Source organism: Amblyomma mixtum, chromosome 2, assembly GCF_055824585.1.
Source record: "Amblyomma mixtum isolate Tamu chromosome 2, ASM5582458v1, whole genome shotgun sequence".
Classification (NCBI taxonomy): Eukaryota; Metazoa; Arthropoda; class Arachnida; order Ixodida; family Ixodidae; genus Amblyomma; species Amblyomma mixtum.
The window spans coordinates 6,566,793-6,583,838 of NC_143013.1; the positions used below are offsets into that span (position 1 = coordinate 6,566,793).

The following is a 17,046-nucleotide window of genomic DNA, read 5'->3' on the forward strand; positions in this document are numbered from 1 at the left end:
GACTAAATATTAAACGTACAGAAACAAAACACTCTTGAGAAGGGCACACTTTGCGCATCAAAAGAATTCTTCAGGGGAGATGAATGTGCATACTGATGCGCTATATACAAGTGGTGACAAGTGAGATGATGATAGAGAGAGACGCATCTGCAAAGATGCCACGCAACACACTTCGGTCATTAGACAAGTCGTCCTGCAGCCGGGCTGCTTTGCCAATGAGGTCCATAGCTCGACGAGTTTCTGCTCTAAGAGAGAGAGTTCATCTTTCTACTAAGCTCAAGTTCAAAGTGGGGAAACTTTCTCTAGGTTCAAGGTTGCTGCTCTCTCGCAGGAATGTCGGTTACCTTGGTTGTTGTCTTTTTCTCCAGCTATCAGTTGTTTGATCCACAATGAGAAAGCCCAGGCTTACACGATTGGTCAAAGTGATAGGATACGGTTTCAGCTGGGCAAGTTGGTACATGTTCAAGTGCGAAAAGTGAGCGAAAAAGGATGCAGGACCAGGTGAAGACGCACACAGGTTGTCACCGGACTTACAACTAATTTGTTATTGGTTCAGCCATGTATTTAAAGCCACTTGTGTAAGTGCACATGCAGGCCACATTTATCAAAGTCCGGACGGCAATACAACTCTGATAAAAATTGCCACTCTTTGTCAGTGATGACAACAGACAGGTTGTTATCATCACTGACAAAGAGTGGCAATTTTTATCAGAGTTGTAATGACGTCCAGCCTTTGATAAATGTGGCGTGCATGTGTGCTTGCACAAGTGGCTTTAAATACATGGCTGAACCAATAACAAATTAGTTGTAAGTCTGGTGACAACCTGCGTGTGTCTTCACCTGGTCCTGCGTCCTTTTTCGCTCACTTTTCGCACTTGATAGGATAGGACCACACGATTTATCGATGATCAGACATAATGAAGAAGCACCCCCCTGACGACTGTCACGTGACTGAAGCACAACACTCTTCCACGCACTGCAGGCCTGTTTTGACATCCCTCTATGTACAGGTGCACGACACAGCACAATGTGTGCATGCTCTGAATACTGGCCATGGCAAAGAAAAGTACAAAAAGGAAGTAGAGTGCATAAAAAGGCGCGTACCTTCGCACTACCAGTGCTGGTAACGAATGCATTCTGTTTCTTGCATCAGTTGCCCCTGGCACGTCTTACAGGGAAGCTCTCGACACAGCACTGCGCTTTGTCACGCCGGTCTGCAAGCGTGTGGCACTTGAGATTCTCTAACCTGGTCCCCTCACCTCGACTATCTGCCGCCCTGGTAAAGCCTCGGGGGGCACTATATGAACAGGGACACCTCCCACGTAACATGGGGAGATGACTGCCTTTCTCGCAGGAAGCGCACGAAACCTTGGCAAACTCTGCACACGCAGTCACTGCCATTCCACAACTGCACTCGTTCATTCTCACCAACTACAATAACGAAGCCTCTCCGCTCTAAGGGGCTTAAATGGGAGAAGGTGCGCTTGAGGCAATAAAAGGGTAAAGAAGTGAGACAGGAGATGAAAGCGGTGACGTGGCATGCAAAATGATTTGGCATAAAAAAAAAGGTGTCACTAGCAATGCCATTCACACTCGGCGCAATCGGGCAATGTGAGGTGGCAAGATATTCTTGTGCCGTACAGCCACAGGTATTGGGCCCAGACTTATTGGGCCCAGACTTATTGGGCCCAGACTTATTGGGCCCAGACTTATTGGGCCCAGACTTATTGGGCCCGACTTCTCAAGGTGCCTTGTTGAACTGCAATGACTGCAGCGGCTGCCCCTCGGTAATTGTGACAGTCTATCAGCATTTAGGGGCTTGTATCTAATGCCCTTTTAGAAAAATAAAAGAAAGGAAGAAGGGATATAGACACGATTTCACACAAACTCGGCATGGTGTGCCACAAGTTCCCGTCATCTGGCACCTCCAGTTTTGAGTATATAGATAATTTTCATCTGTACTTGCATATGATGGATATAAGAAAATCTAGTTATGCAGTTTCCCTGCATAATGGCAAACTGCATGCCTCAATCACAGCGCTTGCGCAGCCAACGCAGTCAAGACAATATACAGTAGACTCTCGTTAAAACGAACTTGGTTAAGCTGCACTCCCATGTAAGAAAGTTTGGTTGGTTTTCCACAGACTCGATGCAGCAATCATCTGCCGAAAACTACCATTTTCATTCGTGTGTGTCGATTAAGACAAACTTTTGCAATAGCTGCAAACCGTGGCAACTACACTGCTTGTGCAAGAGTCATTCCAATATTGCCTTTTAACCACGTGCAGTGCAATAAATACCCTGCGTGTAATTATCGTCCCACTGCAAGGCCACTCCATTCATCATTATCATTTCAGACATCAGGATGCACCTGGCGTGCTGACTTTTTTTTTTTTTTTTTTTGAGGTGGGGACACTTTATGATTAGCCAAAATTTTGATGGCCGCTTCAGGTTCGTGTTAAAGGGAGCCTACCGTAGCTGACTGTGCACAACATCAGAGACACAGCCAAAGGTATGAAGACAGTGCAGCTACCGGAGCTGGGCCACTGTCATCAGCTTGAACACCTGCCTTCAGCATACTCATCAGGATAAACCCCGTGTCACTTAGAAGGTGCCCAGGGATAAATTCGAGGGAGCTGCCGGACTACCTGAGCCCCTGGTTACACTTGATAAACATGAGATTCTCGAAGGTGACTCCATTGAGGCGGAAGTCGGCCGGGTTGGCCACCTTGCCGCCAACGCGGCACATGCGGAGGATGTGCGCTGCTGTGGCTGGCACGCTCAGGAGGCGGCAGGCTAGCTGGGCCAGCTTCGGGTACTGACCCTGGTGCTGGCGCCAGAAGTCGAGGGGGCATCCTGTCTCGGGCAGGCAGGGCGTCGCCAGGTAGCTGCTCACCTCCCAGCACTGGGGTGTCGCCTGGTGCTGCGGCCCTTCAGTGGCACCCCCTACGCCCCCAGGGCTCATGTAGCGGAACAGCTTGCTCTGCCGGCGCTCACACGGTGGCTCGTCGCACTGGGGTGGCGACGTTGTGTCTCGGTCCCCGTCCGCCTCTTGAATCTTGGTACTCAGCAGTGCTGTCAACCTCTGCCGCTCTTCTTCCTCCTGTGCGCACCAGCGGAGTTTGAACCGAGGGTCCAACATCGAGCACAGGGCAAAAGTTTCGCTCCCTTCGAACTTGGCTAGGTGCGTGGCGAGGGCAGTGGCGAGATGGCCCGCGGCTGACACGAGCCGGAAAGGCCGAGCCACCTCGAGATGTGCCCGGAGCCCTCGGATACAGGGCACCACATAGCTCGCAGTGATGCGGCCTTCCCCGCGGCTGAGGTGAAAGGCCTCCTCGAAAGGCTCCATGAGCTCGGAGAGCTCTCGAAGAGTCTCGAGGTCATCGGGGGTGAAGCCCAGGGCGGGTGCAGCTCCTTGTAACACTTCAAGCGGCGAGCCAGCGGTAGCCCGGACCACCCGCAGTTGCCCGTGCCAGGTGGAGCAGCCAGATTCGACTGCCTGGCGGACCGAATCCAGAGTTCCCTGGGGCAAGCCTCGAGCCAAATCGACAAGCCCACTGACCTGGGTAGACACAAACACAAAAGAGAACATTTAACACCCAAAGTAGATTCAGTACTGTACTTAAAAAAATGTAAAGCAGGCTTTTATCGTCACTTCATCGGTATTGGATGCATGTTGCGTTACATTCGGAGCTAAAGCACGCATATAATGAAATATTTTTTTTTTTTTTTGCTGCTCCTTAAAGGGACACTGGGGAGAAACTGAAGTTCGCTTGTATCGATAGAATACCAACTCCTAATCACAAAAAAAGACCACTCTTTCTGAAAACAAATCTCTTGTGAGGTAGAAAAGAGCAAGAACTAAACTACAGGTATTGCAGCCACGGGCAAATTATGCAAGTACAAGCATGATGACGAAAACGCCAAAACATCATGGATCCCTGAGGATGACAAATAAATATTAAAGTAAGTTTTGTTTGAAAACTGCTAGTGCACTTTATCATACAATGAAGACTGAAAAAAAAAGTCACCCTAAATACTGGAAGCTAAAGAAAACCTGTATACTTTGTGGTGCCACAGGTGGCCAGTTCCGTTTCGGTATGTTTCACGCCTTGCGGCTGCCTGCTTTGTGTGCACGCGTGCTCATTTTTTACGCGCCTCGATTTACAAGTGTGGAGCAGCAGAGGAAATTGAAGTGCCTCTCTAAATGCTTCTCAGTTGAAGTTGATGCCTCGGCATGTGCCTGCGATGCCTTTTTGTTTTGTTGGCTTTTATCGCAGTCTGCTCTACGCTAGACCGCTGCACGCTACTTCATGCCTCCGTGTACGCCACTCACAGCTAAGGTTTGCAGACGTATTGCGAGTTGATTTTCCTTTTGACTGACAACAACTCAGTGCTGTAAATAGCAACAAAGATGGAGGCTGCTACAAAGGAAAAGGTCAAACAATGTGAAGTTGGTAGGTTGTCCCATCAGCTAGGCCAAGTTACAGCAGGGCAGCAGCATTGTAGTGGCATGGTGTATTATAGAGTGCCACCAGATGAGCCACGGCGGACTTAGTTGAATGCTATGCCGCTATGAAAAGTGAAAGGGAAGGTATCACAAACACACAAGTTCACTGTCTGCAATTTCGTCCTGAAGACTACTTGCTCAATACATCCTTAAGTCAGTCTTTTCGAATTCCCTGCAAGCTCTGCAATATATCCCCATGCGTGGTTCCATCCATACTTCCAGCAACAAGTGCATAACGGCCCTCACTGGAGCGTGACGACAGCAGTTCTGGTAGCATTCTACCTACTCTAGCAACAGAATAACGCCCTCTAGTAAAATAATGGACGTCAAAACGCCAACATTCCGATGATGCGACTTATTGGCTAGCTTTCCTCTGCTATGTATTCATAATAGTCATAACATTTTTCATAACGTGTGCTTTGATGTCTGAAATAATGTTCATAGTGAGGAGTGCAGGTAGCAAGTTTAATACATTTATGGCCACAGTTCCTAAGCTGAATGCGTTGTCAGCGAAATCAGGTGGTGTCAGTAAACTTGGCTTGCATCCAGCTGGCCAACGCGCACGGTGATTTGTCATCACCGCTACTATTTAAGACAGCACTCCATTTTTGGTTAACGACAGCTGCTGCCAGGTTTTGAACATTTCTTTTGTGCATGCATGTTGTGGTCACGTTCCAAAGAAGGCAGAGGAAGACTACCTGCGGCTCGCTAATGTTGCACAGCATGCACACCACTCGGCGCATTTGCTTTATGGCTGCTGGACTGCATAACCAGAGCTGCATAACCAGTAACAGTCTCTTCTCATGAGTCGTGACGGTGGCTTGGCGTTGGCAGTTCCCACACCTGTCGCTTCGCTTGCAGCTAACACTGCCGAATCATCAGTACTAGGATATTCTTGGTACCCAGCTAATCCAGCTACCAGGCCCTCAAAGCATCGCATGCTTTGTGGAGCTGAGGCTGCTAAAGTGCTGGCCAGAGTTCTTCGTTGTCGGTATCAGGAACGGGGTTCACAGCAAGGCAGATGCGAACAAAGCGATAGCTGATAAAATAGGCTGGCAATGCCCGGCTAGTGGTAGCTTTCAATCTGGCTGTTGCTAGATTGAACCGTTTGCCGCCAGCAATTGTGGAGTTTGCAATTATGTCAGTTTTTGGTGGTCCCTAGTTTGAATCTGAGCAGCAGGAAAGACTTCAAATTTCAACTCTGAATCCAAATCTCTCAGCAATAAATGCGTCTTTCGCTGCCGCCGGACAAGCGACAACAAGCCACGAAATACTGCACAATCGGACTTTGCTAATAACAAAAATTTCGTAGAGTTGTCTTCAGTGTCCCTTTAAGATTAGTTAGGTAGTGAGAACCAAGAAAAAATAACAAAAATAAAAATTGCTCTGCTTGCACCGCCTCCTTCACCATCAAACTCACGAGCTGCTAAGAGAAGCCCACTTTTCGAAAACCATGGGGCTACGCTGCGCAGGGGCACAAGAGAGGGTGCCCAAGAAGGTTGAAAGAAGGCAGTGCAAGCCGCTGAGAAAGAGAAGGCACTGAAGCAGTTGAATGGAGTTGGGGCAGGAAACAAGGGTGAACAGGCACAGGGAGTAGACAGCATGAAATGCTGAATGGCTCTCGCACGGTGATCATGGCATCTGCTGCCGCTCAGTGGGGGGATGGCATGTGCATAGTCGGAGGCTTTGCTGCAGTTGATGCTTCTCAAATAACATTGACATATCTGTTGCTTCGGTATTTCCGCATACAGTAGAACCCCGTTCATACATTTTTCACTGGACCGGAAAAAAACAACAACGAAAAGTTGGGAAAACGCAACAGTGAGGAAAGCTCCAAAAATGAATGAAAACAGTGCAGCTTTGACTTCAAACAATTTATTTCCGCAAAGTGAGCTTAGGACTTTAAAAAATCAAGAATTGTGGGTTGCAATTTCTTTTGCTCGCTGGAAAGCACTACATGTTTCTCAATAGCCTGGAAGCCCGCACTGCTGTCAGTGTTGCTTTGAGGTGCGGCATACATACCCGCGGAGGAGGTCCACAGCCGTGACAGCTTCTCCAAAAATCAGATCTGCGAACTCCCAGGAATCATGCAGCTCGTGCTCCTCATTGTCATTGCAGTCAGTGGCTTCACTCGCAACTGAGTTTGCAACGATCTCGGTGATGCTTTGGCAGTCCGACGTCACGACGGCAGCATCCACGGCGATGTAGTCGCCGCATGTGACTCCTGTGGCACCCAGCGCATTCATAGCCTCAGTTAGCTCTTGATCACAAGAGGCTGCTTACGACTCTTCAGTTTCCATGGCAGTTTCCACTTCCATGCGAAAGCCACACTGCGCGCAGCAGTGCTGTGCAGTTGACGCGCTCACTGCAGTCCACGGTGAAGTGACGTAGTGCACAGCGTCAAGTACAGAAATGGTCGTAGGCTGCTCTCCGCGCTGCTCCGTGTAGGCCATGCTGGCTGCCTGTTGACTGCGTTTAGTACGTCCAGCGTTTCCTAAAGGGGATGCGCCTTCCGCTTGCGCGACGCCATGATGCCACCAAAGCACGACAAAGACCGCGGCATCAGGGGATCGCGGTTACAAATTCCGACGTTCACGAGGCGAGGCAGATGGCCATGTAGTGGAAGCCTCTCCAACTTGCATGCGGCTTCCTGCAGCAAGTTCCGTAGCCAAGCCAGGCCAAGACTCGTAAAAAATCAAAATGGCGGTTGGCGTGCATTGCCGGGCGGGGTACCCGGTTGCGACGTATCATGTGGAAACGTTTCCACAGCTACAACGTAACAGCGGAGCTCCCAATACATTAGATCCTATGGGAGCTATGCCGCGACCCGAAGAAAATGACACAACAGCCGAGAAAACGCAGCAGTGAGGAACGTAACAGCGGGGTTCTACTGTACTACCTCCTTTTCTTCCGAGCCCTTAGCTGTAACTGGCATGAACAAACAGTGATTGTGTTATGATTTCTTTTTCATTTTGTGAGGTCTCAAACTTCCCCTTGCGTACCTAATGTTTAGTGGGGAGGTTAGCCACGAAACCAATGTCGCAGGATACAATGTAGTTGAATGTGACACACAGATATGCAGGCACACACATACGTGTGCACTACACCCCCCCCCCCCCCCACACACACACACACACATTCAAAAGATAGTCACAAGGCCTTGGCTCGTCTCTAATGGAAACCTACTTTAAGAGACTGCTCAACACTCTTGAACAGCAAGCAAACATCTCTGCTACAGTCTCCGACAACACATACACATAACTGCCTTCAGAGCCAACTGCAGCGAATGCAGTATGCGCACGATCTGCAACATCACGAACGACCTCCGAGAAACTCAGGTTCCATGAGTCCACCCACCTTATTGACTGCCGCTTCGAGATGGAGGTCATCACGGAGGCCCTCAGCCACACAAGTCTGCAGCGCCTCCGCAAAGCAGCCCAGCCCTTCCACAAAAAGCGGCCCAAGGTCCTTGGAATCCAGAGTAAGCAGACTGCCAGGTAGGGGCCTCCAGTCTCCCTCGCTGGCCCCGGGCAGGGCCCCAGCCGACCCAGGCAGGGCAGCGCCCTCCTCACATGCCGAGAAGCCCGGCAGGCACGTCTGGAAGCTGCGGACAACACCTGCCGCAGTGTACACCGCAGCATGTGCCACTTTCTCGCCCAGCCCGTACTGTGCCAGAGCCTCGGCCATCAGCTGCTGCACGCTCTCGGCGGGGTCGGCATCAACAAAGTAGCGGCCGGCCAAGAACACCGTACGCAGGCGCCAGTTGAGGATGAAGTGTGCGCACACGCTCACACATGATGTGGACCCAAGCCAGACGTCCTGGATGAGCGGCACAACAGTAATGGAGAGACTGTCAATCAGGGCCGACTCCATTCCGAAGATAAAAATAAGCAATGCCATGTGTAGCTTGCTAGTAGTTGTGCAAGGAAGTGTCCTTCGCAGTATACTAATGCTTTCAGATGGAAAAAATATCTACTTGCACAAATATGCCTATGTGCTCTTACTCGCTGAACGAATCCCAAGAGGGCCTTGCAGTCAGTTTAACAGTTCAAGACACTAAGCTAAGGGTGGCTAGCCTCAAGGGCAACATTCAGAGGGGGTCACAATCATACAATGCGCCTCTGGTAATAAAAAAAAATATCAAGGTCTCTTCAGTTTTCCAAGGGAAGTCAAGCTATTAAGAGTTGGGGACGGAGTCGGCAGTTGTGTGCCTCAGGCAAAAATGCAATACAGTGTAATGACACTGAAGTGTCCAATGCAGTGAACACAAGGGCAGCACTATGGTGCCTTCCAAAATGCTGCAGACACTATGTTAGCTGTTCTGCAAAAGGACACACAGAAATTGTAAGGGCTTCATTTGAAGCCAACACACAGTGACATGTTGTGAATAGAATGCTCCTTTGCACCCAAGCTGTGATGGACAAAGGGTCTTTCAAGGTATGGCAGAAGAGCGCAAATGGTTATGTATCTACGCTATGAACTGCCAGCTTCTCTCAAACTTGGCAGTGCATTGTGCCTTGAATAGAGATAGCCTCAGTGTACTTGCATCAGTACTGCAGAAACCAATTCTTTTTACCTTTTGTAAAGTAATTTGTCACCTGTCATAGTCAAGGTGCCTCAGCCTTGCAAAAATTACAACTGCACTTTTATTGAACATTCTGCAAAAGCACTCTAAAAAATTTGTTGCTGTGTCTCTCCTAAGCGCTTCTTTCAGGACATCCACTAAATCAGATTGTCTGATACTGGTGCTTGTAGACTTCTGCTTTTCAGAGCACTGTGCGATTTTTCTACATGTACACTCCTGTGGAAATTTACCTGGCATCTCCCTGATGCATGGACTGTAAAATCCTGTAAAAGTTATTGGGTATACCAGCAGCTGATTGCTCAGAAAGTCTAATGTATAGCAGTGCAACAGCTGATGAAATTACTGATTGCAGAAAGACCAGCTGAAGAACTGACAGGGGCATGTAAAACTGAACACCATGTATGCAAAAAAATGACAGTATATCTGTCGTTGAGAGCACACGTAAGCACGAAATCAACTGCAGGAAGGGCTTAGTGCATCTGGGACGGCTTATAGGTGGTGGCAGCCACACAATGGTGTACTAGGTGCTAGGGCCTCTAGCTGCTGAATGTGCTCCTGTCTTTGCCCCTTCTGTTCTTCGAGCTAAGCAATGTGTATGGTCTCCCTCATTGCTTCGCGACTTGAGGAGACAGAGGTTTCATTCTTTTCTTTTTTTTTTTAATTTTAAGGTAACATCTTTCTTTTCTTCCCCTACTTCCACTGATCTCAGTTCGGTAGGCAGCGTCAGCTGTTCTTTCGTGCAGCAAACGCAGAGCAAGTGACACTATTTGTTCATCTCTGCGCTTGTTTACTTCGAATTAAACCTAAAATTCCCCTTTAATTATACTGTCTCTTCCATGGAAGTCATGCCACATGTTTATCTGTGACCTAGTTTAGTCAGTTTAGCCTCGAAATCAGCCGGAGATGGCAACACCTGCATTTAGTTTTTAGAGTGCAGCCCTTAGGTTCCCGTTCCCAGGATGACGGGGGTGCCTTGCTGCCGTTGATGTAACTGAATGCGGAGGATGAGAGGCGGCGGTAGCAAAGAGCGCGCGAAGAGGAATGTGGAGGAGGAGGGTAGGGTGATAGCATGAAGAAGAGCTCCGCGGCAGTGACCCGCTAAGAGATGGCACCAGAGTAGCGCGCATCGTTGTTTGGCCACCCAAAGAGAGGCTCAGTGGCAGCAAATCACTGTGCTGCTCAGGACAAAACCCAGAGCCGCCTTCGTTCAGCACTGTGTGTTCCGTCTGCAGTCACCCACTATTCAAATACCGCAGCAGCTGCACTCAAACATCGCATTATCGAGAAGCGTAATCGTCATTCTAGCTTATAACACCTCTGCTATCGGTGAGAGTAGCTTCTTGGTGATCAGAATGCAACACCCCGTCAATACAGGTCAACTTCTACTTGTCCTCAGTATCCCTTTAAGTACTCATGCCAGCAGCTATACAGTCGAGCCCAGATATTTTGAACCCGGATGTTTTGAATAATTGGATATAATGAACACACAGATTATCCCTTTGAAAATCCCGCATAAAAGTACAGTAAAGTCTCTCAGCATATCAAACTCTAATTTCACCAGTCATTCGAAATAGTCTTGCAGGGCTCAATAGGCAAAGCATGAAAGTTTGTCTCATGGCTGAGAGATTGGCACTGCCTTTTCAAACTGCTCCCATCTTTATTTCGCCAATGCTGGTTGCCAAAGGCGTGAGTCTCTCTGTGGTCAACTTTGGTTCTGTTCCATTTGCCGCTTAAAGCATGCGGAATATGGCTGATCATATCATAATTTAAGGAGCACTTGGACAAATTGGAGTTGGTTTGGTCTGACGCGTTCCCACTCCCTACTTGAAACATTGAAAAATGGAGCTCGAAAAAGCTAAAAAATGGAGAGAAACAAAACACATGTACTACCACGGCCAGCCGTTTCTAATTTGTGGTGACGTCAGGTGGGAACTTTTTCTCGTAACAAATCTAAAAACAAGACTAAGCACTCAAGCATAAAGCAACTTCTGCAAGGCTGCCGCTGCTGTACTTTTGTGGCACAAGGATGATGAAAACAAGTACTGAGCATGAAAAATTGACTGAACCAATCCCCCAATGCTTGATGTCATCAGCTATGTCACGAGTTCAAATCAGAGCAGCAGCAAAAGATACTCCTGCTTTATTTTTCAGTAATAAAAGCCTTTCAGCCTTTTCAGCCTTTTGCTAACAAGCAATCACCTGCGACTCAGGCACAAAAGGTCCAGCTATACTGGATTTTACTAAAAAAAAACTTCACCGCATTTGTCATCAAGTGTCCCTTTAAAACCGAACTCTACAACTGTATCTTACCGGTACTCACCTATGGGGCAGAAACGTGGAAGCTAATGCAAAAGGTTCAGATTAAGTTAAGGACAACGCAGCGAGCTGTAGAAAGAAAAATGATAGGTGTAACGTTAAGAGATCGGAAGCGGGCGGAGTGGGTGAGGAAGCAAACGCGGGTTAATGACATTCTAGTCGAAATCAAGAGGAAGAAATGGGCTTGGGCAAGGCATGTAATGCGAAGGCAAGATAACCGCTGGTCCTCAAGGGTAATGGAGTAGATTCCAAGAGAAGGCAAGCTTGGCAGGGGGCGGCACAAAGTTAGGTGGGTGGCGCGGTGAGATTAACAAGTTTGCAGGGACACAGTGGGCGCAGTTGGCAGAGGACAGGGTTAACTGGAGAGACATGGGAGAGGCCTCTGCCCTGCAGTGGGCGTAGGCAGGCTGATGATGATAACTGGGCACTGCCTCCTCACCTGCGTGAGGGCTACACTCTGCGCTGTCTCCAGCAGCAGCATGGCGCGCTGCTGCAGGCCCCACCGGCGGCCAGGTAGAAGTCCGTAGACCAGCTGCGATGCCGTTGGCGCCTCGTAACTCGAGTCCAGCAAGCCCAACAGGCGCCGGAACTCGCGCGTGTCCACAATGCCTGGATCCAGCAGGCTGCCCGCCAGCAGGCTCACCAGTGCGTCCGTCACCTGCTGCTGCCGCTGGTCCACGTACTGCTGCACTGAGCCCAGCTGGCTGCTGCCACCACCACCCATTGGCTGGGGCATGCTTGCCACATCCACCAATCGGCCAGCACTGCCATTGTCGTGGTACACACCAGGATGCTTGCGCTGTGTAAGAAACAGTTGCCACACATTATCTAATCAGCAGCTGGTTCCCAATAATACACGTTACTATGTTTATTACCGAACATATGGCATAGGTGAAGTGTACGGACATGCAAGTCTGAGCTGCCTGTGCCAGTACAAAAGATGGCGCCTTGCTATCCTACTTCTTTGCCGTTATGTGTCATTTCAAATGCACTGTCCATACAGGACCCACGGGATCCTGTATGCCAGCTTGAGAATATAAAATACACATGTCCCTCCCTGGGACATGTTTCTGACTATACTGTCTACTGTAACATGCGACAGGCCAGCTATGTATTTGGGTGCACAATACCTACAACACTGCTGCTACCCACCACAGTGACTCAGTGGTTGAGGCGCTTGTCTACCGAGCCGGAGTACCTGGGTTTGAACCCGACTGCGGCGGCCATGTTTCGATGGGGGCGGAACGCAAAAGGCGCCCATGTGCTGTGAGATGTCAGTGCATGTTAAAGATCCCCAGGTGGTAGAAATTATTCCGAACACCTCTACTATGACACCACTTTCTCTCTTTCTTCTTTCACTCCCACCTTCCTCTTTTCCCTTACAGCACTGTCAACCGAGATATGTGAGACAGATACTGCTGCCATTTCCTTTCCTCAAAATCCAATTTACTGCAGGCACTCTAGGCCAGGCAGTGCATGACATGAAATGATACATATAGCTAAGTGGCAACATGTATATGTTTCCAAGGCTATGACAACCTCTCAAGACACAAATATTAGCAGTGATTAAATCAGCAAGCACACAAGGTATGGGAGTTGTGCAACCATGCTGGTAATAATGTTATAGGCTACCTGTCTGCACATTTTGTAATGTTTAACTCCTGTCTAAGCTAAAATATAGGTTTTAACACGGTAGCATTAAGCAGTTTGTGTGGCAGAAAAGACAGAGTCGTTGTCGATGGCGTTGAACCCGAGTAAATGATCCACGAAAAATCCCCAGAGAAGCAGCCCACCATGACAGGTGGCAGTTAAATTAATCATTAGTTGCTAGAGGTTGCTCGGGAAGAGCAATGTGGGCTGCACAAGCTACACCGGTGGCTACATTTGCCATCGCAGGGGAGTGGCGCATCGCTTGACCGCTGCACCACTGTGCCAGGAGTAGTATGAGGACTTCCAGGGATCTGTGAATGTAAAGTCGAGAATGAACAATTCCAGATATATCAATGCTATCGCCTCCTCCCCTTAAGGCGGCGCTTAAATGTCCTCTCTAGTTAAAAGAATCTGTGCACATGTACGCATTGTGAAAACCAGTTAAATGCTCCAATAGTTTAGCAGTTCTGTGCCTCTAATCTTCTGCCTTTTGACTATGGCATTCATTTGAAGTCTAGACAGCTCTGAGTTACATAGTAGTATAACTGTTTTCTGTGCTTCACTGCTCACCTACAGTACCACTTACAAAGAGCGATGTTCTACAAATTGAAGTTTTGTTACGTGCATCCATTCAAAACCAAATGAACTCCATTTTTATTCAGCAATTAAGTGCACTGTTCCAGCATTCAGGAAAAGTTTCAGGTTCGCTGAGCAGCAGTTACAGCATGCCTGCTATCAAAAATGCACTCAGTTGAAACCTACAGTTACTGTCAGCAGTGAAGAATGCAAGCAATGCACTCAGGAATAGTGTGACTCTCTTGCAGCCATGAGCTACACTGGTACAAACTTATACTGTTCTTTCAACGTATAAAATTACCATCGCTTTTATTATCAGCATGCCACGTTCCTAAAGCTGTCAGGACAGGCAGTGCAGAACAGGGATGCTTATACTTAAAAGATAGTAACATTAGTTACTATCTTTTTCCGACACTTGGGAAGACAACGTAACGACAAGAAGTGCTGCTAGTAAACAAAGAACAAGTAGAGAACACATACCTTCGTGACAGCTAGCACTGAGCAAATTACAAGCGCCCGATGCAATTAACTTGCTTCGTAATTAATACCGGCGTTCGATGTGCGGCGCAGGGAGGGAGAATAATTAGGCAAAACTAATTAAAACCACACCATCGATTGAGAAGCCGAACGTCGAGGTACACAACAGCACCTACCCATGCAGGCGCCAACATAAGTGCGCTTTGGAGGTACCCTACGGTAGTCCGTTATCTCAGCACATTCGGCTTTTTAAAGCGCCTGCAGGTTCGGCCTTCAACGAATGAACAAGCGGCGACCATCTGCTTTGCCCAGCGCGAAACGCGAACGTCTCTACTTCCAAGTCTCAAAAGAAACCTGGAACATTACAACATGCCTCCATGCAGTAAAGGTGCGCGACCGAGATATCCCCGCAGACGCGGCTGGAAGCCGCATGAAAATAAAAGCTACGAGAGCTATGAATAACAGACAAAGAGGAATCAATTGAGACCATTGTAGAGGCCTCTAAGTGTTTATGCTGACGCCCGCCGAAGCTCGGTTCCTGCAGGCTCGCGAGGCGCGGGCGAACCGTCAAGACTCGAGACAACACAGCGACAGAATGCTAGCCTCAGCCTGCCAGATGTCTGACGCGCGAGCCAGATGCAGGGGGAACCATGTCATTATTTATACAAGCAGCTTTTCAGCGACGCTCCCTGGCTGCGCTACGAGCTGACGATCGGGCGCGCGGCGCCGACACTTCTTGCAGCCAACTTTGTCGGACGTTGCATGCAACAATAGACTCGCCTTCATGTGCGATATCAGGTTGGATGTGGCCCGGCGGGATGCACTGATGGAGGTGTTGCAAACTTTGCATATCGCCCTGAAGTTGCCTTCTTCCGGCAGCGGGAACTCGGTGACATAAAACTCGAAGATGGGCGGCCGGCCGCCGCACCGGTTCCAGCTGCCTAGGGCCATGACGCTCACGTTCCTAGCGCCGGTTGCATACGCCCGACGCTGGCCGACGCTGCAGAGAACGGTTCGGAGCGGTGCCGGCAGCTTGTGTCCTCCCGACTGTCATTATTGCGTTAGGTTTAGGGGCAGCAATGAAGAAGCCATCATCAAATTTCCCTTACGCGACCTCATTGGCTGTTCACGGGAAAATAGCGTTGCTCAATGCAAACGCCTGACAGGACGCTAGCTTGGAAATAACGACCGGCGGGTGGACGTCATCCGCGCTGTGCGGCTTATGCGCGGGGGCGGGCAGGTGGGATGATTGACACCAAATCGCGAATACGAGCATGTATATCGACAATAAAAGCTTTTCTATAGCGCGACTTCCAAATTTCCGAACCGAAGAATGTTTCTTAGCCCACATTAACGGAGCCAGCTTGACCTGGAAAAGCTAAGGCACGCAGGGCTCAGGACTTCCTAACGTCGATGCTTTGTCGCGTCTTCAAAGGGCGCCCTCAGCATTTCAGCCCCGCTGCAGTTTTGTGCGCAGTTTTTGTTCCTCTTAACAAGCGTTATTCATGCTTGCAGGGGAATACGCCCAGAGGGCCAAATCCCATTCATGTGCACCTGCGTCCGTGCCAAATGTATACCGCCTTGATGCATACTTTTGTTTCCTTCGAACCTCCATTTTTACAGCACTAGCTTTCCTAGCCCCCTCCCCCCTCCCCGGGCTTCGCACAGCCGTCGGCATCGGCAGTGTCCCGTGTTGTTGTCGTTATTGTTGTTGTTGTTAGCCTTTCAATGCACAGGTTCTCCCGCGATCACATGCGCTTGCCTAGCGCCTCTTGCAAGCTCCTCCTCGTCTGGTTGGACGTGTGGTCATGGGCGTCCGGAGGGGGGGGGGGCAAGGGGGGGCGGCTGCACCCCCCTGGAAAATCACTCCCTCGAACCATGAGTGATGGCCGCACGCCAGGGGCCGTGGTGGGCTCAGCCAAAAGGGTAAAAGCAGCCCCGCTTCCACGCTTTGGGTCACATCTGCGAAATGCCGCGTCCGGGCACGCGTCTTTATGCCGTTTTCAAACCACGCCATCGTTAGCTCTGTTGAAGGCCGACCTGTTGCAGACATACAGCGGCACCGGCGAGCATGTGTTTCAAGCCGTCTTGAAATGGGTGCCTGTTTCTTTGATCTCTAGACAGATAGCGACACGGAGGCAGACAGTGCACAGTGCATCTTGTTTTCGCCTTCGTTATGCCGGCCACCGATGAATTCTTCAGGAGGGAAAGACAAATCAGCCGTGTCCACCCCCGCTTTGTCGGGCTGCTCATGGGCAAGCGGGCGATCAGTTGGCGCCGCCGCCGCTCGCTGTGCCTCCGATCCACGGGAGAGCGCAGTGCGGTAGAAGCGCCGCTATCAGAATCTTCGGCAAAGGAGATTAGCATCTTTTGTTCACGGCGACGCAGTCTCCAGAGGCGCCCCCATACCAGCGTCCCTTGCGTCTTCTCCGAAAACCAGCGCCTTTGGTCAACGCAGCCCGATGGCGCCTGCCTGGCTCGCCTGTCACCTCTGGCTGGGCCTCAAATGACAACAGCGCCCGTGTACTGTGCGAGGTCAGTGCCCGGTAAAGAGACCCAGGTGGTCGACATTATCCGGAGCTCTGTACTACTCCGTTCCTCATAACCTGAGTCGTTTTGGGGCTCTGAACCCCATAAAAACACACAAAACAAATTTTCCTACCGGAGTGGCGAGTGTCTCTTCCCCTTGGAAGTCGCACGGAAGTAAGCCCTTGCACGTGTGCGCGCCTCTGTATTTGTGCTTCGGTGTTTTTAGTGGCCGTTTGTCAACGAAGCTGAGAACAACCAAGACAGTGGACGAGAAAACTACGAGCGGCGAGCAGTGTGCGTGCGGTTGCTCGACTGTGCGGATGCGCGAGCAAGATGGAGCGAGGTGTATGAAGCTGCGAGCGTGCATTTATCTTGTAAATAAGTTTTCGTTGTATGTATAGAC

At 49.6% G+C, this 17,046-nt stretch overlaps 2 protein-coding genes across 4 annotated transcripts in view; one reads left to right on the forward strand and one right to left on the reverse strand.

Annotated features, from left to right (window-relative positions):
- LOC149358301 (uncharacterized) overlaps positions 1-17,046 on the forward strand; it is a 310,815-nt gene that overhangs the window by 76,874 nt on the left and 216,895 nt on the right. The gene's annotated exons all lie outside the window — the stretch shown is intronic.
- On the reverse strand, positions 845-15,295 carry LOC149358304 (zinc finger BED domain-containing protein 4-like). Its single transcript, XM_089570338.1, has 4 exons — positions 14,895-15,295; positions 11,851-12,210; positions 7,868-8,329; positions 845-3,562 (listed from the first exon to the last, which is right to left on the reverse strand). The coding sequence occupies exons 1-4, from the start codon at positions 15,063-15,065 to the stop codon at positions 2,645-2,647; spliced, it is 1,911 nt and encodes a 636-aa protein (XP_089426464.1). The 5' UTR covers positions 15,066-15,295; the 3' UTR covers positions 845-2,644.

Coding starts and splice junctions, on each gene's coding strand:
- LOC149358304 (XM_089570338.1), bottom strand. CDS start 15,065: ATGGCCCTAGGCAGCTGGAACCGGTGCGGCGGCCGGCCGCCCATCTTC. Junction 12,211..14,894: donor ACCTGATATCGCACATGAAG/GCGAGTCTATTG, acceptor TTTCTTACACAG/CGCAAGCATCCTGGTGTGTA. Junction 8,330..11,850: donor AGAGTGTAGCCCTCACGCAG/GTGAGGAGGCAG, acceptor CCGCTCATCCAG/GACGTCTGGCTTGGGTCCAC.